Consider the following 25,162-nt stretch of genomic DNA (forward strand, 5'->3'; position numbering starts at 1 on the left):
CTCTGTTGTTACCATGGAGACAACTAACAGCTAGTAAGACTGTTCTTGAAGAGGGTAAGGAGGGATCTGGGAACTGGGGATGGCTGGACCTGCTTGAAATAGGGAGGAGGAGGAACGGGATGAGGGGGCAGCAGAGTTCTTGGGGTCTTCCAGCCCTGGCTTGTCTGATGAGAGCTTGCAGGGGGTCTGTTTTGCGGGGAGGAGAAGGTTACTGCTGGGAAGGGACTCCAAGAAGGACACTATGGGTAAGTCACTGCATGAGTAGTAGTGTTGCAGGTCTGGACCCTGGACCACTCTGGTGACCCAGTCTGTGACCTTGAACCCCAGCTGGAACGGTCCTGCCCATGGATACCTCTTTGTGTCATGTTTCTTTTCTCGCTCCCCACTCCCCACCCCTTCCCTTCCACAGCTCTCCTATCTTACATGGGTTTCAGAGCCAGAAACACGTGTTCCAGTCAAAGATCTATTCTCTGCTAGCTGTAACTTGGATGATTCTCTCAGGCTCTCTAGTCCTCAGTAGTCTCACCTGTAGAGTGGGTCTCATAGGACTAACTACATCAGAGTCACTTAAGGATAAAGGATATCATTTCTGTTTAGCCCTGGGGCTTGGCACACAGTAGGTGTCTAGTGAGCTGTGAATGCCTTAGAAGGCATTACCCCCTCCCTGGTTATCTGCCCTGTGCCCAAGAGGCAGGCGAGGGGCTTTGATAACCACACCATGCTGCTTAGCTGGAGGTCTGTCCCAGGAACAGGAGTCCTGCAGGACCCAAGGCCTCCGCTAGGATTCAGACAGACTATCTAGCTGTAGGCAGTCAGCCCCTCCAGAGTCCTGGAACACAGAATATCAGAATTGGACCAGCAGAACCTGTTCCCCTTCCAAACTGCAGGAGGGGAAATGGGGGCCAGGAAGGGGTGGGGAGTGGCCTGTGAGCCCCAGCAGGAGTTGCTAGCTGAGTCCAAAAGAATGGCAAATACCCAACCCCCACCTCTCCCTGGCAGCCCATGTCTTCCTTGGCAAGAGTCTGGGGCAGTTGGGTAGGGGTGGAGTGGGGAGGCAGGGCCAGCCTCCACCCCCTCCTCCTTATTTTGCAGTGCTGGAGATGGAACCCGGGGCCTCATGCACACTGGCAAGCACACTACCACTCAGCCACATCCCAGCTCACCAGCCTGGTCCCCTTGCTCCTTAGCGTGACTCCTCTCTCGGAGCTGAGAACAAGTCTGGATCCCTTTTCTCTCTCATCCTCATTGCTGTCCTGTCTGCACTGCTTCCAGGGGGCTGGAGGTTTCTCCTCCACTGAAGTAGATCTGAAAGGTGGGTGGAGGGAAGGCCTGAGCTGCAGGGCAGACAGACAGGCAGAATGGTGTTGGGTGCCATGGAGCAGAGACCAAGCAGAGGCCTCGTTTTTAACGTGAGTTGGGAGTCTTGGGGTGGTACCAGGCTCAAGGCATCCCTGGGAACCTGACTCACTCTCCTCTTGTCTTTAGCAGACAACCCTGATACTCCCAGGGGGCCCTTTACCAACGGCTCCCCTACCTCCCACTTGGTGTGAATGCCCCAGGCATAAAATGGACCTAGAACCAAGGCTGTGTGCTTGCTGCCCTCTGCCCTCGGATGGCCTCTCTCCTCACATATCGCTGGCCAGACTGGGTCATGTCCCCACCACTCACTGCCAGAGAGTCCAGGAAGCGGAACACTTCAAACCTGGCACCACGGTGCCCCAATTCAAGTCTGGGGCTCTGTGGTGTGGAAAGGGGCAGATCTTTGGGTTGGTGACCGTGAATCTTAGTGAAGTCTTGCTCTGTGGCTGTACATACAGCATCTTGATGTGTGTCACAGGATGATAACTGTCCTCTGGGCTGTCGTCACCCCCTCCCACATGCCCTAGCAGTAACTCTGCCTTTTAAAACGTTAGTCTTAAATTTTGTGTGTGTGTGAGGGGGGGGCGCGGTGCGGGTCAGCCTACACCTCTGTGTACTACATGCACTCAATGTCCATGGAAGCCAGAGAGGGCCTCAGATCCTCTAGGACTGGAGTAACAGGTGTGTGTGAGCCACCGTGTACACCCAGGGAACATGTGCAGGGAACCAAGCTCAGGTCCTCTGGAAGAGCAGTAAGTGTTCTTATCCACTGAGCCAACTCTCCAGCCCTGCAGGTCTTTGTAAGCTGTGCCTCAGTTTCCAGTTTAGTGAGATGAGATTTCGTTTACTCTCTATTTTGTGGGTCTTGTTTTGTTTTGCCTTGCTATTCTAAATAACTTCCTTTAATCCAGGTGACTCATTGAACTTTGCCAATATACCTAAGTAGGAAACTATATGTTCAGCAATTCCTACAGCATTAATGCCAAATACTAGAAAGAGAAAGTGGTTGTCAAAGCCACATTAATAACTTTGGGTAACCTGATACTGACTTTGTCTGATGTTGAGAAGGAGCTTGGCTATGTAGCCCAGGCTAGTCTGGAATTTAAAATCTTCCTGCTTCATCCTCTCAAGTGCTATAATTATAGGCATGCATCACCATGTCCGGCTCCTTGTCTTTGTTATAAGGGAGCTTTGTATTAGAAGGTGTTAGAGATGGACTAGATGAGACTTCCTCCCTGATGGAGGGGATGCTTCCAAGGGACGCTGTTCCTCCTCTATGAGGAAAGCATCCCCAGGCCCCTCGGCATGCACAGGTGGTCCCAGTGACGTCTTTCTGGCCGACCACGGCCATTTTGAGCACATCTGTGTTTCCCTACAGAGATATTCGTCTCTAGCTATCCAGAGATATCAGGATGGAGGTCCTGAGAGAGAAAGTAGAGGAGGAGGAGGCGGCTGAGCGTGAGGAAGCAGCTGAACGGGCAGAACGGGCTGAAAAGATGGAGAGGATGACGAAGCCAGCCGAAGTGAGCAAAGAGGAAACCATCATGACAGAGGACGAGCTTCGAGACCTGGATAAGAGGCTCATGGCCATCGAGCCCCCCATTCCAGCTGAGTACCCGTGAGTGCCAGGACTGGGGCTTCCCAGCCAGCAGCCCTGGCACAGTTAGAAAGGACCAGACAGAGGAAGGACCAAGCCCGAATGGCAGCACCCGGGCTGGGAGGGTGGCCATAGAGGGATGAGGTTCAGTATAAGGGTCTGCTTCCGGACCGCTCATCTTTCCTCCATGACTTTGTATGTGTAAAGGTGGAAGTGTGGGTAGTTGTGAGGACTAAATGAAGTTAAAGGCACAGACAGGTCAGGCGCTTTGGGGGTGCCTGGGGTGCCAAGCATGGCCTCACTCGGAACTTTGCCACCCCTCCTGGGACACAGGATCATAAACAAGGCCCTCATTGACGTCACCAAGCTGCCTCCTTCCTACACTTCCAACTCGCCCAAGGAGGAGCACCTGCTGCTGGTGGCCGACAACTTCTCCCGCCAGTACAGCCACCTGTGCCCGGACCGCGTGCCTCTCTTCTTGCACCCGCTAAATGAGTGCAACGTGCTTGTACGCCTGGGGCTTGGAGGGCAGGGCCAGAGCAGGAGCAGAGGGTAGAGGGAGGCACATCACAGCTCTCCCTCGGAGCAGGAAGCTCCCGTGAATCAGCCCTGGCCTGCCAGGAGCTGGAGGAGATGACTGCAGGGGAAGGCAGGCCTGGGATCTGATTTGGAGGCTGGGGGGTGAGCCCAGGGCCTATCACATGAGTTAGCACCTGCCGCTGAGCTACACCCCCAGCCTTCTTAGTCTTGAGTTAAGGGGTCTTACTTTGCAGCCCAGGCCAGCCCTGAGCAAGCTGTGACTTTCAGCTCTGACCACTAACACAAGCTAGGAGACCTCATGTGCCTGAATGGAATCCTCCTGTGCACAGGACAGGCATAGATGGGGGAAACTGAGGCCCAGAAAGGCTCAGGGAGGTGCCTGGGGCCATGTGGAGGGAAGCAAGAAACCTGGGCCACGTTTTAGGACCTGCTCTGCCCCACTTTGTCCTGTTCCTTTGCCCTTCCCTTAAGGGGCTATCACCTGCTACTGGAGACCACCCTGGTCACCAGCTACCCCTGCCCAGAACCTCTGCAGGCTCCGCAAGGGCCTCAACCTGGTTGGAGATTTATCTCCTTTAGCCCTATCTTATCCCGGCCTCTCTGAGCCTGGAGGGAAGTCCCCAGTCCTTCCAGCTCAGATCCGGAGTAAGCTAGTCCTGTCCCCATGGAGTGATGTGAATGCCTCTCAGCCATTGTCACGTCCACTGGCCAATGACCGGCCTTCCCGGCAAGGGTCTGCTCCACCACCCCGAGGCCCATGAGTCGGGCCTCTTTAGGGTCCTCCTGAGAAGTCAAGGAAGAAGGTTAGGCCAGGCGGGCACAGATGCTCACAGGTCCCCCACTACACATGGTCCCTGACATGGTCTCTCACTTGCAGAAGTTTGTGAGTACCACCCTGAGGCCCACACTGATGCCCTACCCGGAACTCTACAACTGGGACACCTGTGCCCAGTTCGTGTCTGACTTCCTTACCATGGTCCCTCTGCTGGACCCGCTCAAGCCGGTAGGTGCTACTTCCTGGTTGCATGGGGTAGGTGGGCAGGCTTAAGGCAAGTCTGGGCCGTAGAAGCTCAGGCAGGCTCCAGCCTTCTCAGACACCTGTAGGGGGAAACAGAGGCACAGAGAGGCAATCACTGGCCTGAGGATACACAGCAAGCTGGTCTCCCATCTGGTGGATTCTGCCTCAGTCTCCCTCTTTTGTATCAGGAGGTAAGAGCTGGGGACTTCAAGCTGCCTGTAGCCTTCAGCCCCATCTTTGGGCTCCTGAGAATGGAAGGAGACGGGAAGGAGGGGTGAATAACCGAGCACTGATAGAAGGATGAGAAGGATGGAGGAGGAGGAGGAGGAGGAGGAGGAGGAGGAGGAGGAGGAGGAGGGGAGAGCACTGGAGGAGAGCCACCAGCTCCTTAAAATGGCAGTCACATGTGGGGGGCGTGGCTCTGTTTGTCTCACGTCCTCAAGAGGCTCCCGCGGCAGGGACCCGACCCCGATGGCGGGTGGTGAGTGGTGTGGGGTCTGGTCCAGCTGACGGGTGCTCTGTGCTCAGCCCACACACCTGTACTCCTCGACCACTGTGCTCAAGTACCAGAAGGGGAACTGCTTCGACTTCAGCAACCTGCTCTGCTCCATGCTCATTGGCTCTGGCTACGACGCCTACTGCGTCAACGGCTATGGCTCCCTGGACCTGTGCCTCATGGACCTGACCAGGGAAGTGTGCCCGCTCACCGTAAAGGCCAAAGAGGTAATGCCTGACGCATGGCAGAGGACGCAAACTCCTGGGGCTGCCCATCCACCTCAGAGGATCAGGGCCTGCCCTGACCATCCTTAGAGAAGCAGGAGCTAGGTTCCTGCCTTGGCCACCCTTAGGGACAGGAGGGCTGTGTCCCCGCCCTGGCCACCCTTAGAAGCCTAGGGCCACCCTTAGAGAAGCGGGTCCCCACCCAGGCTGTCCATACACTTATGGGTTCCTGGCCCATCACCAGGCATCCTCTGTTGCTCCAGGCTCCCTATTTCAGACCCTTGGAGGTTTTTCCATCCTCAGCATCACCCACAGCTCAGTTCTCCAAACTGCTGCCCCTCTTGCTTTGTCCTTGTTCAGTTTAAGACACTGTGCTCAATGGATGGAACTAGAAAAAAATCATCCTGAGTGAGGTAACCCAAACCCAGAAAGACAGTCATGGTATGTACTCACTCATAAGTGGATTCTAGATATAAAATAAAGAACAATCAGACCACAACCCATAGAACCATGAAGGCTATATATATAGCATGGAGGTCCCTAGGATGACTGTTGCTTATAATAAATTTCGGTTTTACTCAATTATTGAAAGAAAAAAAAAAAAGACACTATGCTCACCAGGCAGTGGTGGCGCACGCCTTTAATCCCAGCACTCGGGAGGCAGAGCCAAGCGGGTCTCTGTGAGTTCAAGGCCAGCCTGGTCTACAGAGCAAGATCCAAGGCAGGCACCAAAACTACACATAGAAACCCTGTCTCGAAAAACAAAACAAAACAAAAAAGACACTGTGCTCCCACTGAGCAAATTTTATGACTCACATGGTTTCTGCCTTCTATCTAACTATCACAAGCTTACCCACTTCCCCTGGCATCAGATAAAATCTCAGCTGGTCCTTTTAGTGGTGGGAAACAATGGCCAAGTGAGCGCTTGATTCTCAGCCCTCCTCTCCCTTTGTGGTTCCAGGATGGAACCAGGAACCTAGCATGTGCTGGGCAAGCATGCTAGTCTAGGCTACATCCCTAGCCCAAAAGTATCCTGTTTAGTGGGGAAAAGTTACCACTACCCCCAAGGAGTGACAGTTGAGTTTTCTGTCTGCTGATTAAGAACTTGATGATGACCAGAGTTTCTGCAAACAAAAGAAGCGCTTTTAAAATTTAAAAATGTTAAAGTTAGCATGAAGTACTGAGTGTGAGTGTGGTTGTGGCTGTGGGTAATGAGTGTTCATGAAGGCATTTTTGTGCATATGTTTCATGCTAGAATCACACATACAAAACAAAAATCTCCTTACATTTGGAAAAACACCATGCTGTGCACAAAAAGAGCTTTGCACACCCTGGGTGTGGATTCCAGGGCTCTGTGGCAAGAGTCTGCCCCTCTGCAGGTGAAGGATGAAGACCCAGGGACCTGAAGCACTAAGCAGGAGATTTAGGGAGAGGGAGAGGTGCCAGGCAGCCTGCTTGCTCGAGCCTGGCTCCCCAAGCAAGGTGTCTTAGTTAGGGTTTCTATTGCGTGAAGAGACACCATGACCATGTCAACTCTTAATAAGGAAAACAATTATTTGGGGCTGGCTTACAGATTCGGAGGTTTAGCCCATTATCATCATGGCAGGAAGCATGGTGGCTCACAGGCAGAGGTGGTGTTGGAGAAGGAGCTGAGAGCCCCTCATCCGGATCAGCAGGCAGCAGGGAGAGAGGGTGTGGTCTGAGCATTTGAAACCTCAAAGTGCACCCCCAGTGATACAGTCCCTCCCACAAGGCCACGCCCCCTAGCAGTGTCACTCTCTATGGACCTATGAGGGCCATTTTCTTTCAAACCACCACACAAGGGATGAGCAAATGCAGTCTTGTGCCTTTTCTTTCCATGGCCTCTGAGCTCACATCTCCTGGCCTCCTTGTCTCAGCAGCAGTGCAGAGAACCAACTTAGATCAATATGTAACAAAGGTAGAGAACTTTCTGGATGATGAACAGGTCTAATGTGGGCATGAACTGACTCGGTGGCTACTTATCATTCTTAGTGTACAGGAAGATAAAATGACATGGTAAAAAAACAGATGTGGTAACGTGTTTGGAGGATGGAAACCCAGGGATGGAAACCTGGGTCTGACTCCCAAGATGGGAGATTGCATTTCTTTTACTGTTACAAGCCATCATTTTGTACATATTTATATACACATGTGTACACATATACATGTAGAAATACACACATGCACATATATGCGCATGGAGAGAGAGAGAGAGAGAGAGAGAGAGAGAGAGAGAGAGAGAGAGAGAGAGAGAGAGATTGATTCTTTCCTGGCCCAGAAAACTTGATCTTGGGGTCAATGTATGAAACCTCCCAGGGATAACCCCTGAAAGCTCTGACCCCAGATAATCTGCTCCACCTTCTGGCCAGGATCCAGGTCAGCCTGGGCAGCGGGGTTAATAAGACTCCTCTTGGTGTGAACAGTTTCCAGCGCTAGGCTGGTGGGGAGGTCCTTCGGTTCTCTGCTGTGCAGCTAGGCTTGATCTGTAGAGAGGACCCCCGCCCCACCCCACTCCTCCCTAGCTCTGCCGCTCCCTCTTCTGTCAGGGTAGACCCTGTGAAGGGTGTGGGTGGGAGCTGGACTTTCCTCTGTTGTTGGGTGACAGGCAGTCAAGATGGCAGAGAAGACGATTCCTAAGAAGTACGCCATCAAACCGCCCCGGGACCTGACCAGCAGGTTTGAGCTGGAGCAGGAGGAAAAGAGATTGCAGGAGATCAAGGACCTGGAAGAGAAGCGGCTCAGGGAGGAGGAAGAGCGCCTCCTGGTGGGTCTCAACGGCCCTGCACTCTGGCGTGGCTGGTCACAGTACCCACAAGGGTTAACATGCTAGGGCCCTAAAGCGTTTCTTACCGGTAGGGCGCATGCCTTTCTTCAGAGGAAATCTCACCCCAGGTATTATCGTCCCACAGAATGAACCACAGATCTGATCGGCCCCTCCCATTTTATGGGTTGAAACCTTGGGCTTCAAGGAAGGGTGATGGAAGAGTCCCCCTTGGCTGGTGGTCACCCACTTTCCCTGTGCAGGAGGAAGAGAAGTCGAAGCCCGACCCCCTGCATGGCCTGCGGGTGCATGCCTGGGTCCTGGTGCTGGCCGGGAAGCGCGAGGTGCCTGAGAGCTTCTTCATCGACCCACTGACAGCACGCAGCTACAGCACCAAGGATGAGCACTTCCTGGGCATCGAGAGCCTTTGGAACCACAAGAACTACTGGATCAACATGCAGGACTGTTGGAACTGCTGCAAGGTGCGCGGGTGCGGGGCGTGGGGGTAAAGACCAGGGATGGGGGCAGCTCCTGACGTCAGGAGGCCCCAGAACCCACGCTCCTGCCCATCAAGGACCATTCCGGCAAGATGAACTTCTCCAGTTTTGATGTGTGCATCCCTTCCAACCCGTGGGCTGTTGGCTTGTGTGGATGAACTCTGGGTGGAAACCTAACACACCCACGCAGGAATGTGTGTACCCCTGCAGCGCTAAGCACATTGCCCACTGAATTCTGTGAGCTGATCAGGCCCTGCTTCCTGCACCCAGACTGAGAAAGAATATGACCCATGCCTCGGAAATCCTGTGTCCAGTTGCTGCTCCTTCCTCCTGCCCTCCCAAATGTATACTTGTACTTTAAGGGCATAAACAACACAGGCATGGGCTGGTAGGATGGCCCAATGGGTAAAAATGCTTGCCACCAACACTAATGACCTGAGTTAGATACTAGGGACCCACCCACATGGTGTAAGGAGAGAACTGATTCCTGCGAGTTATCCTCTGGCCTCCATATTGACACCACACCACACATACACACACACACACACACACACACACACACACACACACACACGTACGCACTCAAGCACGCACGCACGCACACATGTGCGTATATGAAGAGGTACACAGTCTTAAATGCATATCTTACTGGATCGGTTTGTAAAAATGAACTCCCCTACATAACCAGGACCTGCCCCCTCCCACCCAGTTATGAGCTCATTGGTAGAGCAGGTGCTTAGCATACAGGCTCTGAGTTGATCCCCAACACTGGAAAAATTCATTTATATAAACCAACACTCTTCACTTGAAAATGATGCATAGCGGCTGGGTGGTGGTGGTGGCGGCGGCGGCGGCGGCGGCGGCGGCGGCGGCGGCGGCGGCGCACGCCTTTAATCCCAGCACTCGGGAGGCAGAGCCAGGTGGATCTCTGTGAGTTCGAGGCCAGCCTGGTCTCCAAAGTGAGTTCCAGGAAAGGCGCAAAGCTACACAGAGAAACCCTGTCTTGAAAAACCAAAAAAAAAAAAAAAAGAAAAAAAGAAAAAGAAAGAAAGAAAGGAAGAAAGAGAGAGAGAGAGAGAGAGAGAGAGAGAGAGAGAGAGAAAGAAAGAAAGAAAGAAAGAAAGAAAGAAAGAAAGAAAGAAAGAAAGAAAGAAAGAAAGAAAGAAAGAAAGAAAGAAAGAAAGAAAGAAGGAAAGAAAGAAAATGATGCATAGGTTCACAGGGAGATGATGACCTTATTTGAGCCGTCATTGAAAGGTAAGGGTGCGGGCGAGAGGGATCGGCTTTGGGGACAGAGCCCATGCTGACTCCTTACAGGGTCCCTCAGTTTATTCTGATTCAGGACAGCTCATCAGCTGAGTCATACAGTGTGTGTTCTTGGTGTTGGTGTGTGTTGAGTCATGGAGATACTTGTGAGATTCATCCACTTCCTGTGTGCAGTACTTGGGTCATCTTCACTGTTTAGTAATTCCCTCTTCTTGAAGCACACCAGGACCTAGTTTTCTATTTCAGAGTGGCATGTTTAGGTCATTTCCAGCATGGGACTATTTGGGATAGCGCTGCAGTGGGCATTTCCCTACCTGCATTTCAATGAACACATATACTCACTTCTGATTGGTCAAGACTTAGGAGAGTCAGATTCTTCCCCTTTGCAAAAAATGACGGCATGATTTATAGCCCCCACCCCCAGCATTTCGTGCGAGTCTAGACAGCCTCCTACTCCTTACCAGTACTCAGTCTTTATTTGTTCGGGAGTTTGAGATGGGGTTGCTCTCTAGGTTCCAGGTCGCTCTGGAACCCACAATCTTGCCTCAGCCTCCCAAATGCTGAGATCACAGGTGTGCACACGGAGGCCCACCCTGTTTTCTCTCTTCTCATATTAGCTGTTCTGTGGATAGAACTTGGTGTTGCATTGTTTTAAAACTACGATTGATTTTTTTGCATTGTCCTCAGATCCAGGAAGTTTTAAACCTGCTTGTTAACTCTAAAAATTAGAAAGACTTTGGGGCTTTTCTATCTGCAAGGTCATTTAAAAACCTCCTCTAGGTGACTTTCTATAGAATCGATATTGTTTCTTCCTTGGAAGCCATCTGGGTCTAGAGTTTTCTTTGTGGAAATGTCTTACACTGCACACTCAGTTTGGATAACTTGTTTGTTTTGGCAGTTCTGGGGATGAAACTCCAAGCCTTGGGTATCGCAGGCAAGTATTCCAGCTTCAATCCGCACACTCTCAGGGCATTTATTCTTGAGTGAATTCTGGTGATTTCTTTCCTTTGGGAAAGTTTGCCCCTTTCTTTTAAGTTTCCCAATTATTGCTATAAAAATGTTAATAATTGCTCCTTATTTTTCTTTTAACGTTTTAGAGTCCATGACTTTAATGTTCAGAGTGATGACTCTGTTCTCTCTGTTGGCACTGATAATGTACATGTGTTTTTTCTTCTAATGAATCTAATTAGAGGTTTATCAATACTGTTAAAATTGTCAATAAACCAGCATTTGGTTTTGTTGATTTTTCCTATAACCTTGTTTCATTTTTTTCTACTCTGATCCTTATTATTTTCTAATGCTTGCTTTAAATTTCATGAATTTGTTTCTTAAGGTGGAAACTAAAGTCATTACTCTAGGCCTGTTCTGCTGGTAAAGACCTCATTTCACCGTGAGCTCCTCCACTGGCATCCCACACATGTCAATGGCCTGTGGACTCGCTTTCATTCAGTTCAAAAGTCTCGTTTTCCTTTCCACTTATCCTCTGATTTACAGGTCATTTTCAGATGTGGTGCTTTGGACAGACGGTGGTGGCTCATGACTTTGACCCCAGCACGTGGGAAGCAGAGGCAGGTGGATCCGCCAGGGCTGCACCGAGAAACCCTGTCTTGAAAAAACAAAACAAAACCGAAAGTGGTGTTTCATTTATAGATATGTAGATATTTCCCAGTGGCCTAGTCTTTATTTCGGTCTTAATTCTCTGATTGTTAGAGAATTCTTGGTGTGTGATCCCCACTGTCCTATCATGGCTGGGGTTTTGGTTCAGACTATGCTGCATCTTTTTTTTTTTCTTTTTTTTTTTGAGACAGGGTTTCTCTGTGTAGTTTTGTGCCTTTCCTGGGACTCACTTGATAGCCCAGGCTGGCCTTGAACTCACAGAGATCTGCCTGGCTCTGCCTCCCGAGTGCTGGGATTAAAGGCGTGTGCCACCACCACCCGGCTAAATATCTGTTCTTTCTTTCTTTCTTTCTTTCTTTCTTTCTTTCTTTCTTTCTTTCTTTCTTTCTTTCTTTCTTTCTTTCTTTCCTTCCTTCCTTCCTTCCTTCCTTCCTTCCTTCCTTCCTTCCTTCCTTCTTTCTTTCTTTCTTTCTTTCTTTCTTTCTTTCTTAAGATTTATTTATTATGTATACAGCATGTATGACTGCAGGCCAGAAGAGGGCGCCAGATCTCATTACAGATGGTTGTGAGCCACCATGTGGTTGCTGGGAATTGAACTCAGGACCTCTGGAAGAGCAGTCAGTGCTCTTAACCGCTGAGCCATCTCTCTAGCCCCTATGCTGAATCTTAAGCGTTCTGTGCATTTGACGAGAATGTCTGTCCTTTGAAGTTGGGTGGAATGTTCTACTGAATGTCAATTAACTCCAGTCAGTTGATGGTGCTCCACTCTTCATGTCTTTGCTGGTTTTCTATATTCTAAAGTTTTTGACATTATCCAAAAGCTGGATTATAATGTTGGATTTCTGTTCCTTCTATTGTTCTTTGCTTCACACTTTCTAGATATCTATTTACAATCCATAAATAGAGATTCTCTGGCTTTAGGTTTATGTTAGCATGGACCATCTTTGCCTTTTACAACTCTGTTGTATTTTCTAAATTTAAGTGTGTATTGTTGGGTCTTTCCTTTATGCTTTTTACATTCTCAGCCTCTTTATTATGGTGATGAAGCCATTTACACTTACTATGTTTTGTTTTATAAAATTAAATTTATAGCTATTATTTTTCTATGTACGCCCTCAAATTTGAAAACATTTTTTATTTTTAATTGAAAATATATTTTTAAGCTTGGCATGGTGGTGCACACCTTCAATCCTAGCATTCAGGAGGCAGAGACAGGAAGATCTCTGTGAGTTGGAAGCCAGCCTGGCCTACAGGGTGAGTTTAAGGACAGACAGGGCTACACAGAAAGACCCTATCTCAAAATAAATACATAAATAAAATTATCTCATATAATAGGTTTTGATTATGGTTTCCCCACAACTTCTCCCAGATCCTTACTACCTCCCCACCCGCCTAAATCCATATGCTTTCTTTTTCTTATTAGAATAAACAGGTATCTAAAATAATGATGATAATAATAACACAAAGAAAAAGATATGATAAAATTAAAAAACAAAGCAGAATAGGACATAACAAATAAACAGAAAAAAGAGCCAAAGAAAAAGCACAAGAAACATGCACACACATGCATACACACATACATACACACACACACACACACATATTCACATATGCAGAAACTCCATAAAAACCAAAATCAGAAACTATGATATATAAGCAAAAGACCTGTAATGTTAAAAGCAAACAAGCAAAAACAAAACAGGAAAGCATTATGAGACCAAAAACCCCTCCAAAAATACCCTTGAGTTTGTTCTGTGGTGGCATCTACAGCTGAGCATGGGGCCTGCCCTAAGTGTGGTTTGTATTCCCAGTGAGACTCCTTTTCTTTTGAGAGCACATATTTGAGTGTTCTGTGTGTGTGTGTGTGTGTGTGTGTGTGTGTGTGTGTGTGTGCCTAAAAACCACATACAAAACTTTTTGGAGATAATCGAATGCTAAGATTTCCTTTATGCCAACCCACATTTAAATGTTTCTTCCCCATAAGGAGGGTCTTAAAACAAAAGAACCAAATTCTTTGTCTCACAGTTCTGGAGACTGGAAGTCCGGGACCGAGGTCCTGGCAGGGCTGGTTTCTTCTGTGATCTTTGTATTCTCCTGAGTCCTGAGGAGGAGCTAGTTCTTGCCTCCCTGGCCTGGGGAAAAGAAATGAACAAAAAGACAAACCAAGAAGGCTCACTTGAACCCAGTCATTTCCTAGTAGTTCCCCTGCTCAGAAAGCTCCGTAGTGACATGCAACGCTCTCATATACAGGTCTGTTCCCAGCAGAGGGCGCCGATGAGTCTCCTCCGGACATGGCCGTAGGATTTCTTCCCAGGGAATGATAATGGGAGGGAGAGGGGCCTGTTTCCCTGTGAGATGAAGAAAGTGGCTGGATTCTTAGAGACTGAATGGAGCTGACATTCTGCACAGCCCCTGCGTGCCTCTGGGAACAGCCATTTCCATTGTCTTGGGAGCAGGCACAGGCATGGGGTTCCGGGGGTGCACTCAGTTGGTTCTCTCTCCATCAGGACTTGGTCTTTGACCTGGGAGACCCTGTGAGATGGGAGTATATGCTCTTGGGGACCGATAAGCCTCACCTGTCCATGGCTGACGAGGATGATGAAGGGCTGGATGATGATGATGATATAGACGACCTGGTGAGTCGGATGGCCTGAGGGTGGGTTGAGGGGCTTCACCTGTTTTGCATCAGGCAGCCTGACAGACACCCCTGAAAACATGTGCATGTATGGGGGGGAGTCCAGATGTAGCAATCATACAGTCTTCAGGGCAGAAGGGCCTGGGCTGAGCCCCCATTTTACAGATGGGTAAACAGAGGCCCAGGCATGTCCAGTGACCAGCTTAGGACTTCCCAGTGAGTTAAGGAGTGACAGTACCTGAATTCAGCCTCTCACATCTGGAGCCCTGTTCAAGGGTTGGGCTGCTCCTGAGACAGCACATCTCTTTGGAGTGGGAACCCCAGGGCTGGCCTCTCTGCTGGTCACCATTGTGATTTTCTATCAAGCCAGGCCTTTGCTTCCTGTCCTATTAGGTCTTCTAAAGACCATTGGCCCAGGGTATCCCCTCATCAACCTTCCTTCCGTCATCTCCTAACAAGGTGTATGTGTGTGTGTGGGGGGGGGTGCTTCCTGCACGAGGTCTAGAGTGAGAAATCGAGACTGGGCGCCCAGGAGCCTTAGGCAAATCCACTCTGCTTTGGGATCTCCCATTCCTCCCTTATGTGTAAAAGTAGGCGAGGGTCACAGACTGTGTTTGGTATCCATAGCAACAGTCACGGGCGGCACCTAGCCCTACCATCGCGAAGTGTCACAAACTGGGAGTCCCACACTACCGGAGGCCGGAATTTCGGGATCAAGGTGCCGGCAGGGCTGCTTTCTCCAGAGATGCCCTGGGTTTGCTGATGGCCATCAGTGCTGTGTTTGATCCGGCCCTCTCTCTATGAGTCTGTATCCTAACCCCCTTGTCTCATAAGAACACTTAGCGTGTTGTAAGGAGGCCGCCTAAGGACCCTATTTGATCTTCGCTGCCTCTTCCCGAAGACCTTCCTTCCAAACGCACCTGGGCTCGTAGCTGCTGGGGAGAGGGTTTTGATGCGTGATTTTAGACAGGGCTTGAGCAATGCTCACAACGACAGGCGACACTGAGGGGCCGGCTCTGCTCCCTCCTTTAAATCTCCTCCACCTGGGAAGCTGGCAGGTTATAGATAGCCAGCAAAACGAGGCACCACAAGACCCACCCAGGAAGTGAGAGAGCCAGGAGCCGAGCCTGAATGGTCTGGCATACCAGGGTTCTCAGAGGTAATGGTTAAGATTCATCTCTGGGAGCTGCCTGGGAATGACCCAGTCACCCTGTTCTCCAGCTCCTCATTCCTGAGCACCGGCGCCCCCTGCTGGCTGTGAGCGTGGACCAGCCGTGTGCAGGGCATGCAGCCCTAAGTGGGGGAGTGCCCTTAGACTTAGGAACCCACTCCTTCTGGAAGCCCTGTCACATGCCCAGAATGAGAATCCTTGCTACCTCCAACATGGACAGATGATATACCCTGAGAACCAGCATTCAGCTGTGGGACCAGCCCTGGGATTCCTGGGCTGGCTCAAGACAGTTCTGCCAATGCCCCCTGCTCACTCCTCATCTTGTGTGTTCCTGAAGGAAGTCACAATTAGATGAGCAAGTGTCCAAGGTCTGAGCGTTGTTTGTGGCGGGAAGCGTACACATAGAGAATCTCGAGCCTGGTCTGAGGGTCATTTGTCCAGGCCAGGCCTTACTGCACAGACAGGGGAAGGACAGCCAGGCAGGGCCCCAAGGCCAGTTCATGACATCCTTTAGTCCTCCCAGGTAACAGCTAAGGAAACCAAGGCTTAGTGTGGATGCAGAACTTTCCCAGCCCTCCTTACCTGGTGTTAGGTATAGTTAAAGGTATGGCTCCATGTGACCCTCTCTGAGAGGCCATCTTGGCCGCAGGTGGTTTGGCTGGAAGGGTGGATATGAGAGCAGGCACCACCGTCTTTGACCAGGCAAGTGGGGAGTGGGGGTCTGCCCAAGCTGACTCCTTCTCTTCCTCATCCTGATCATGCTCCCCATTTCTGTCTCTTCCGGGGAAACGGACAGCTCCCTTAGCAAGTCTAGGACTGGGGTAGGAGACAGAGCTGAGTCATGGCCTCTGCTCCAAGGCCCTGGCTAGCATTCTACCTCCTCTCCTCACAGGCCAAAGAGGAGGAGGATAAGAGCTTCGACATGCCGCCTTCATGGGTCTCCCAGATTGAGATCACCCCGGAAGGTCTCTGTCATTCACCAGTTCCCAGACCCCAGGGAGTTCTGCGGCCATAGCACAGCAGAGAAGCCATAGAGGTTTCCTGGGCCCTTCTCAACACCCCACCAGCTCTGTGCCCAGGGCCTGATGCCATCTGGCACACAGCTGGACTGTTAACATCATGACCACCCAGGTCTGGACCGTGGCCTCTTTCCTTCCCTCGGATTCTCTGATTGGAGGAGGCCATGTGCAGAACCTGTAGTAGATGGTGTAAGGGGGTCAGGCCCCAGGAGACATGGGCAAGGAAGGCAGGGAGTAGGCTACCTTTTGCCCTCCATGTGCCCGACTAGGAATACCTAGACCCAGAAGAAGGGCACAGCCTGCTCCAGCGGGTGGCAAGTGCTGGGGGAGAGGCCGTGGAGCCTGGAGTGGGAGCACTCATCACAGCCTAGATGAAGGATGGAGGCAAAACGGGACTTAAGAAGTAGGGACCACTGGGGATGGGCTTTGAAGGATCAGAAGTCATTCTGGCATCGGGTTCTCACTGGTGAAGGCCTGGCAGGGGTGACAGGGGGCTGGGTCACAGATATGACTCTTAGGGAGCGCTGGGTTTCTGGCTTGGATGCCTTGGGAAGAGCTGAAGCCAACACTAGTGATGGTTTCCTTCCTCCCTTGAGCTCTTTCCGGGCCCGGAGGCACTTTAGAGGCGAGGCAGAAAATGCAGAAGTGGCTAGGGAGGGTGGAAGGAGAGATCCCAGCCCCCTGTGCATCCGCAGAGTTTGAGACCCGCTGCCCCAGTGGAAAGAAGGTGATACAGTACAAGAAAGCACAACTCGAGAAGTGGGCCCCCTACCTCAACAGCAACGGCCTGGTTACCCGCCTCACCACCTACGAAGACCTACAGTGTAAGGCACCCTGGGGGACGGGATGCGGGACAACCAGATGTTGTGCTCAGTGACTCTGGGCATATCACATCTGCTTTCTTGGTGTGTGTGTGTGTGTGTGTGTGTGTGTGTGTGTGTGTGTGTGTGTGTGTGTGGCGGAGGCCAGAGGAGCTGGTCTGCCTGTGACAGCCATCTTTGGGCCCCCGCAGGTACAAAGGTTCTGGAAATCAAGGAGTGGTACCAGAACCGTGAGGACATGCTGGAGCTGAAGCACATAAACAAGACCACAGGCCTGCAGGTGGACTACTTCAAGCCGGGCCATCCCCAAGCTCTGCGTGGTGTGTGGATCCCACGGCTGGGCAAACCAAGAGCCACGGGGGAGGGGGGCTTCCGTATAAGGATGTGTGATGGGAAGAACCAGCCCCAGGTATCCACGAAGCTCTCGGGTGGTGATATAGACAACTGCTCCTGCCTCTGTAAGATAAGGAGGTGTGCAGGAAGCTGCAGAGGCTCGGAAAAGGAAGATGTTGTGGTCAACAGCTCTCTAGGAAAGTCAAAGCCAGGGCCACATGCTGGTCTGTGGCTGGGATCAAGCTGGAATCTCCACCAGAGGCCACGTGGCGTGGGTCACATGTAAAGGGTCTAAGAATGTTGGGCAGTAAAGCCAACTAGACACCACGGACAAGGGCAAGGGCAGAGGGCAGAGGGCCCACTGTTTACAGACTATGGAGTCCATGAGTTGGGAAGGTACGCCTTCTAAGATTCATATCCTACCCCAGACTTCACCAGAGAAAAATCTGGGGCCAACCAACACATGGAAACACATCAACTGTGCTGGGGAGTCGTAAATTTCAAGATTAAACCAACAAGGGACCACGCCATGCTTCTGTTGTGAGCAAGTGGTCCTAACCGGATGTGACAGGGTTAGAGGCGGCAGGCAGTTGCTCCCTGCTGATGTTGGCCGACCGCTCTCTTCTTAAGAGTAGTTGAGCTAAATGTGTTAACATGGGGGTGTGCTCAGTGGTAGAACACATGCTTAACATTTCGGAGGTCCTGTGTTCCATCTCTAACAACAATAATGGCCTTAGCATGTGCATACATTTTGACCCAGTCATTCCTCTGCTGAGAATTTGTGGTCAGAAAAGAGCAAGAACCATAAGTGCCTGGTGTAGATGTTCATCACGGAGTTGTTTATAAAAACGAAGAATTAGATGTAACCGTAATACCCAGAAAGTCAGGACTGGGTACCTGGCTAATGCTCATGTGTACCGAAGAGCTGCTCTCTCTCTCCCTAGGCCTGGGATCGGGTGCAGAGCCGGCCGCCACACCTCCGGGTGCTCACCCCACCCCTTCCTTCCCACCCCCCCTCCAGTGCACTCATACAAGTCCATGCTGCCTGAGATGGACCGCATCATGGAGTTCTATGAAAAGATCCGTGTGGATGGCCTGATAAAGCGGGAGGAGACGCCCCTGACAATGACAGAGTGCTATCAGGGGCGCTCAGACTTCCTCGCCTATCGCCACATCAATTTCGGACCCAGAGTCAAGAAGCTCACCCAGAACAGCGCAGAGTCCAACCCGAGGCCCATGGTGGTGAGAGCATGCTTGGGCTGGGCAGTAGCTGCCCACCTGCTCTGGCAGATAGGGGATGGTCAGGATGGGGGAAACCCTGGTTCTGGGATGGTATTAAGGCCTGTGATTTTCCAGGGTTCTAAATGTAAAACAAGCACCGTGACAAATGCAGACCCCTGGCTTGCTAGGGCTAAGCTGGGTCCCCGGCCACTAGACAAAGAAGCACTGTTTCCTTATTGTTGTGAACAAATACACACTTATGACCAGACATCTGGAACTATGAGAAACCAGAGAAATGTAACAACCTCAGAATGGCCTCTCTCCAATATTACTGTGGACTGGGTTTGTTCTTAGCTGGACAATTAATCCCAGCACTTAAGAGGTGGTAGCTGAAGGATCGAGAGTTCAAGGCAACCCTCAACTACATAGTGAGTCCAGGCCAGTCTGAGCCACAAGAGACCCTATCTCAATGAACTCAGGGCTGAAGGACCGCTCACTAAGTAAAGCATGAGGACCACAGTTTGAGCTCCAGCGCCCACAAAAACAGCCAAGCACTGTGACACGCATCTGAAATCCCAGCACCAGGGAGGCGGGTTTGTTCGCCTGCCAGTCAAGTCAACCCAGTGAGCTCTGGCTTCAAGTGAGTCCAGGTCTTTGAGACAGAAATGCTATCTCAAAAAACAAGCTGGAGAGCATTCGAGAAAGACAATATCAATCTCTGGCCACCACATAAGTGTGTGTATGCACACCAAGGCTCACACACACAATTTGTTCTTGAGAGTCTTTTTAATTTTATTGCGATCGGAGAACCCATTCTCTACAGAGTTCTTGGCCACTGAGCTTCCTGGCCACACACCAAAGGTGCTCCTTTCCATTGTGAGGGATATCTGGTAATGAGACAGGCTTCCTGGAGAGAACTCCCCATCTCTAGGAGCTGGCAAGCAAAGTCTTGTGGAGAGAACTGAAGAAGGGTCCAACACCACCTGAAGCTGACATGGCTGGGCCCTGAGAATTTATGGGAGTCACAGAACCTATTGTCTGGCTAGGAAGGGCTGATTAACAACCCCCACCCCCAGACTCCTGGATCCTGAGAGTCCTTTGCTCCTACCCATGGAGCATGCACAGAAATCCACCTCCCTCCTCTGCATGCTCTGGCCACACAGAAAATCACAGAGCGGTTCTTCCGCAACCCAGCGAAGCCTGCAGATGAGGACGTGGCAGAGCGCGTGTTTCTGATCCTGGAGGAGCGCATTCAGCTTCGCTACCACTGCCGCGATGACTACATCACCTCATCCAAGCGTGAGTTCCTGCGGCGCACGGAGGTCGACAGCAAAGGCAACAAGATCATCATGACGCCGGACATGTGCATCAGCTTCGAGGTGGGTTGGCAACGGCACGGGGCAGGGGAGGTGGGGGCACACTCTGGAAACTGTGCCTGCAGCGTCTTCTGGCAACTTGGGAAACCCCAGGTAGATTTTCCCCTCCTCCCCCGAGAAGGGGCCACGGGGAAGCCCATCTCTGTCCCTAGGAACATGTAAAGCGCCCATCTGAAGGCATTTCCCTGGCAGCTCCTCTGGAAAATCATCCCATTTCCATCAAAATGAGAACCCAGCAGGCTGAGGCGTCCTCATGGTCCCCACCTGCACCTCTGGGGAACCTAGACCCCAGATCCCAGGGACCCACCCTGGAGGTGGCAGGGTACTCTTATCTTCCTAGATGAGCTCACCTTCCTAGTCTAGTTAGCGCTCTCTGGCACACCCCTCAGCCCCTCTGCATCTTCCTCTTTGTAAGTATGTCTTTGTAGACAAGGGTGCTGAGGTCTGGAGAGGTTAGTCACCTTGCTTGAGGTCACCCAGCTAGAAAAAGATAGTAGATTTAAACCTAGCGGCCCCTAGACCTGACCGGTTGCAGCCTCTCTGTCACTGTGGTGGTTCTGGTCCCAGGTGGAGCCAATGGAGCACACCAAGAAACTTCTCTACCAGTACGAGACCATGATTCACCTGAAGAATGAAGAAAAGCTGTCCCGACATCAGGCCTGGGAGTCAGAGCTGGAGGTAAGGTCCTCCCAGAGGGTGGGTGTGGCAGGGAGGGAGGGTCATAGACGTGCATATCCTCCATTATGTGCGATCAAGGTGCTGGAGATCCTGAAGCTTAGGGAAGAGGAGGAGGAGGCCCACACGCTGACAGTCTCCATCTATGACACCAAGCGCAACGAGAAGAGCAAAGAGTATCGGGAGGCCATGGTGAGCCTCCCCGCCCCGCCCCCCCCCCCCCCCCCCCCGCGTCTCCTTCCCTGGAGCCCAGCCTCCAGGGTCGGGAGAGCACGGGAGCCCTTTGTAAGGGATGATGTCACTGGTGATGTCATGAGTATTCCTGTTGCCTACCACCTGCCACACGGACCCTGTTGATGGGTCACCCCAGGCAGTGAAGATCTCTGAAGTAGTTTGTACTTGACCTGCCAAGGCTGGGCTTTGGATTGTTCCTGGATCCATAGGGAAGGGCAACAATGGCCCATGTCTCCAGTTTCTCTGGCTCCTGTGTGCCCTATGTAGGGCTTTCTGGGCAAAAGAGAAAAATGATAGTTTAGCATCATGGCTAACCACCACCATTCACTGACGATCCACCTGCTGTGGATGGTCAGGCCCAGGCTATGTGCTTTCCAGACCTAAGCTGGTCTGTTTTCAGAGGAGGAAACTGAGGCTCAGACTGAGAGATGAATTCATGTCAGAAACAGGAATTACATGTCACCCTTAAACGTGGGTCAAGAGGCGGTCCTTAGGAACTTAGGTCGCACAGGAACCCTATCTGGGGCCTGGATTTGTGCTACTGCACCATGGACTCGGCTGCTCGGGAGGTCTCCTGGACATCCTGCTTTCAGCTGGCTCCCTGGCCCACAGGAGCGTGTCCTGCATGAGGAGCACCTGCGGCAAGTGGAGGCCCAGCTGGACTACCTGGCCCCGTTCCTGGCCCAGCTCCCTCCGGGCGAGAAGCTAACACGCTGGCAGGCTGTGCGCCTCAAGGACGAGTGTCTCAGCGACTTCAAGCAGCGCCTCATCGACAAGGCTAACCTCATCCAGGCGCGCTTTGAGAAGGTGTGGCCAGGGTCCAAGGCAGGGGAGGTGACCTCACTGTCCTCAGCCAGAAAATGGGTCCTGAAGTCTTTGCTCGGTGCCTTCTGTGGATGAAGGGTGGATGAATGTGTCTGTAATTGGGGATTTCCAAACACCCATTTCATTATTGGATGGATGAGTTGATGGATGGATGGTAGGTGAATATGTGTGGATAGGCAGGTAGATGGGTAAATGAAGTGGGTGGGTGGGTGTAGTTGGATATGTGGGTAGATGGATGTGGGTGAGGATTAGAGGTGGGATAGGGATGGATGGATGGATGGATGGATGGATGGATGGATGGATGGATGGATGATGAGTAGGTGGATGGATTGATGAATGAGTGGGCAGATGGGTAGATAAGATTTGGCAGACGAGGGATAAAGGAATGGATGGGTGCATTTGTGGATATATGGACGGATGGGTGGCACATTCTAACATCTCCTAGTCCTTGGCCCATTTTTGTGAGATAGGTGAGGTGTGTACCATTTGGTCTCCATGCAGTGCCTTGGTTTTCACAGAGGGCACAGAGCAGGGTTGGGTGGAATTGGACACAATAATTCTTATTTTTGGAGATGAGCTTTTGGGGGCTCTGCTCATGTCAGCAACTTGTCTAGATCATGTAGTTATTTTGTGTGTATAGGTGTTTTGTCTGCACATGTGTATGTACACCATGTGTACTGTACACCTGGTGTCCTCAGAAGCCAGAAGAGGGCATCAATCCCCTGGGACTGGAGTTTCAGATGATTGTGAGCCTCCTTGTGAGTTTTGGGAATCGAACCCCAGTCTTCTGGAGAGCAGTCAGTGCCCTTGTTTTATTTTGTTTTTTCAGAGACAGTGTCTCACTCTGTAGCCCCCACTGGCCTGGAACTTGATGTGGAGACCAGATCTCTGTGTTAAATTCACAGAGATCCCTCTGCCCTGCCTAATGAGTACTGGGATGTGCACCACCACACCCAGCTGTTTTGATTTTGTGTCCGAGGTGCTGGGGGTCGAACCCAGGGCCGCGCACTTAGCCACATCTCCAGCCCTGACTAGCTGTTTTGTTCCTGTTCTGAGCTCGTGCCACAGGCTGTCCTTCGAATCATGGCTCCTTCAGCAGTCCCCACCCGAGATGTTTTGTGATCCTCTAACTCTGCCCCTCTCCCTGGGATTGGCGGATGGGGGCGTGTAATCCTCTTGGGGCTGCCTGGTCACCTATGGGCCTACACCCTGGCTGGGGATCAGTTCACCCCTTCCCCCTGCTCATCGCCCTCCGCCCCCCAGGAGACTCAGGAACTGCAGAAGAAGCAGCAGTGGTACCAGGAGAACCAGGTGACCCTGACGTCTGAGGACGAAGACCTGTACCTGAGCTACTGCTCTCAGGCCATGTTCCGCATCCGCATCTTGGAACAGCGGCTCAATCGGTAAGGGGCAGAGCCGGGAGGACCCCTGGGAGCACTCTGAGAGTTCGGACAACCCTCACCTTCTCCTTCCTCCCTCTGCTCAGGCACAAAGAGCTGGCTCCGCTGAAGTACCTGGCGCTGGAGGAAAAGCTCTACAAGGACCCACGCTTGGTAGACTTCGTGAAAGGCTTTGTTTGATGCCCCTCACGGGACCATGGCAGAAGCTGCGGGATAATGGAGTCCTCCCTTCTCCCCAGCCACCGCAATCCCCTACCAGCCTCACTGCCACACCACCTCCCTGTCCCTCAAGGTCTCCCTCAAATAAACACTTCCTATTTACCACTTATATTGCAGGACTCACACCTCCAGTCCCCTCCACCCTTGGTCTTTCCCTGCCATCTTCTCTGCTGGACTAGCAAGTGTTTACACGTCTCCGGATGGTTCCACAGCACAGCCATCTGGTTAGAGCTCAATGTGGTGATGGTGGGCCAGCTCATCAAATGGGAATGGCCTGGCCAAGGAGCACAACCCAGGACCGGCTGGCTTGATGTTAGGGGACAAGGGACTGAATCCAAGTTCCTCTTCCCTTTACCACCTGGGAAACGGGGCTGGCATTGTTTCCTGAAGTCAGTGTTAAAGAGGAGAGAGAGCTGGGTCTAGTAGTGCATGCCTGTAATCCCAGCAGGAGCTGGAGGCAGAAGGATCTGGGTTCAAGGTCTGCCTTGGCTATGTAGGGAATTTGAGGACAGCCTGGGCTACATGAGACTGTCTTAAAAAGCAAAAACAAAGTAGAGAAAACCTGGCCTATAATCCCCAGGGCATGGCACAGACATGGCAAATGACCTCACAGCAGCTGTGGTTGCCTGCTCAAGCCTGGGCCCGTCAATAAACAACCATGGCTCAGGGCGGGCATGGGGGCCCTTCCTCCCTCTTGAACTACTGGTTACTGATGAATTCTGGTGGAGGGGTAGTCATTGTCTTCACTCAAAGGTGAGCCCACCAGATCTCAGTGCATAATTCCAAACCCATGGTTAAAACCAGGGGCTCAAGCTACATGTGGTGGCCCATGCCTTTAATCCCAGCTCTTGACCTCTGCCAGTTCAAGGCCAGCCTGGTCTACATAGTGAGAGCCTGATCCAGAGAGAGGAGAGATTTGAGGGACAGAAATAGGATGAACTTGAAAGAGCCAAGTATGCCAAATCTTGCCTGGTTCTTAGTTAAGATATATCCACACACACACCCCAAGCCCGTGTGTGTGTGTGTGTGTGTGTGTGAGTCTGTCCATCCATTCCCTACACTATCACCATGCATTCTGCCATGTCATTCTTTGCCTAATTCCTTTGAGTCAGGTTCCTCCTCAACAGTCCCTAGCAATCCTCCGCACTGGGGTTACACACGCAGCCATGCCAGATTTTTATGTGGGTGCTGAGGATTTGAACTCAGGTCCTCATTCTTGGCACTGCAGTCGCTCCTAAGACCGAACCATTTCTCGTTTCTAGTAAGTTTTGATTTTCAGTGCTGTGGTTGAATCTAGTGCCTCCTCCACACTAGTCAAAGCTCTCTACCACCCGAGCCACATTCTCAGTCTTGTTCCTACTTAGACGTTATTGTGTGTACTGGGGATGATTAAGGTCATTTTAATATAGTCTACATGTTAGAGGATGAAGTTATTTTAGAGGTGGTGATATTGGTCATGTGACTAAGGACCCCTAAAGAGCCTCATGCTCAGTGTTGTCGTGATTGAAATGTCTTGGGATAGGTAATGTTCGAATACTTGTACATAGACAAAGTAAACTAGGCAAAACGTGTCAAAATCAAGAATTTGACTTTTGTTTCTAATAATAAAAAGTTGAGAAGAACAGCAAGCTACAAAGTTTTGATTGAACGTTATTCTCCGAATCCAGGTCTCTTAGTAATCCCCAAATTCTACTCAGGGCCGACTTCCCAAAGTACTGACGGCTGGTGGATGTCTTTTGTCCCTGCAGAAGTTTCGCATTTAGTAGAGACTTGGCACGCCTTGACTTTAAAGGTTCAAATCCTGGGGCCATCTTCCAGAATTTCGGTCTTTTCACCA

At 51.2% G+C, this 25,162-nt stretch overlaps 1 protein-coding gene across 1 annotated transcript; it reads left to right on the forward strand.

The window, feature by feature from the left end:
* Window positions 1-24,953, forward strand: Drc7 (dynein regulatory complex subunit 7). Its single transcript, XM_028871550.2, has 18 exons — window positions 1-54; window positions 2,738-2,977; window positions 3,290-3,464; window positions 4,374-4,499; window positions 5,043-5,237; window positions 7,861-8,019; window positions 8,280-8,498; window positions 13,904-14,032; window positions 16,095-16,167; window positions 16,917-17,045; window positions 17,234-17,362; window positions 18,397-18,617; window positions 19,760-19,975; window positions 20,540-20,650; window positions 20,729-20,839; window positions 21,494-21,688; window positions 22,970-23,109; window positions 23,193-24,953. Exons 2-18 carry the CDS (start codon window positions 2,772-2,774, stop codon window positions 23,284-23,286), a joined length of 2,628 nt encoding a protein of 875 aa, XP_028727383.1. The 5' UTR covers window positions 1-54; window positions 2,738-2,771; the 3' UTR covers window positions 23,287-24,953.
* Window positions 24,954-25,162: the final 209 nt, after the last annotated feature.

Source organism: Peromyscus leucopus, chromosome 5 (assembly GCF_004664715.2).
Source record: "Peromyscus leucopus breed LL Stock chromosome 5, UCI_PerLeu_2.1, whole genome shotgun sequence".
Taxonomy (NCBI): Eukaryota; Metazoa; Chordata; class Mammalia; order Rodentia; family Cricetidae; genus Peromyscus; species Peromyscus leucopus.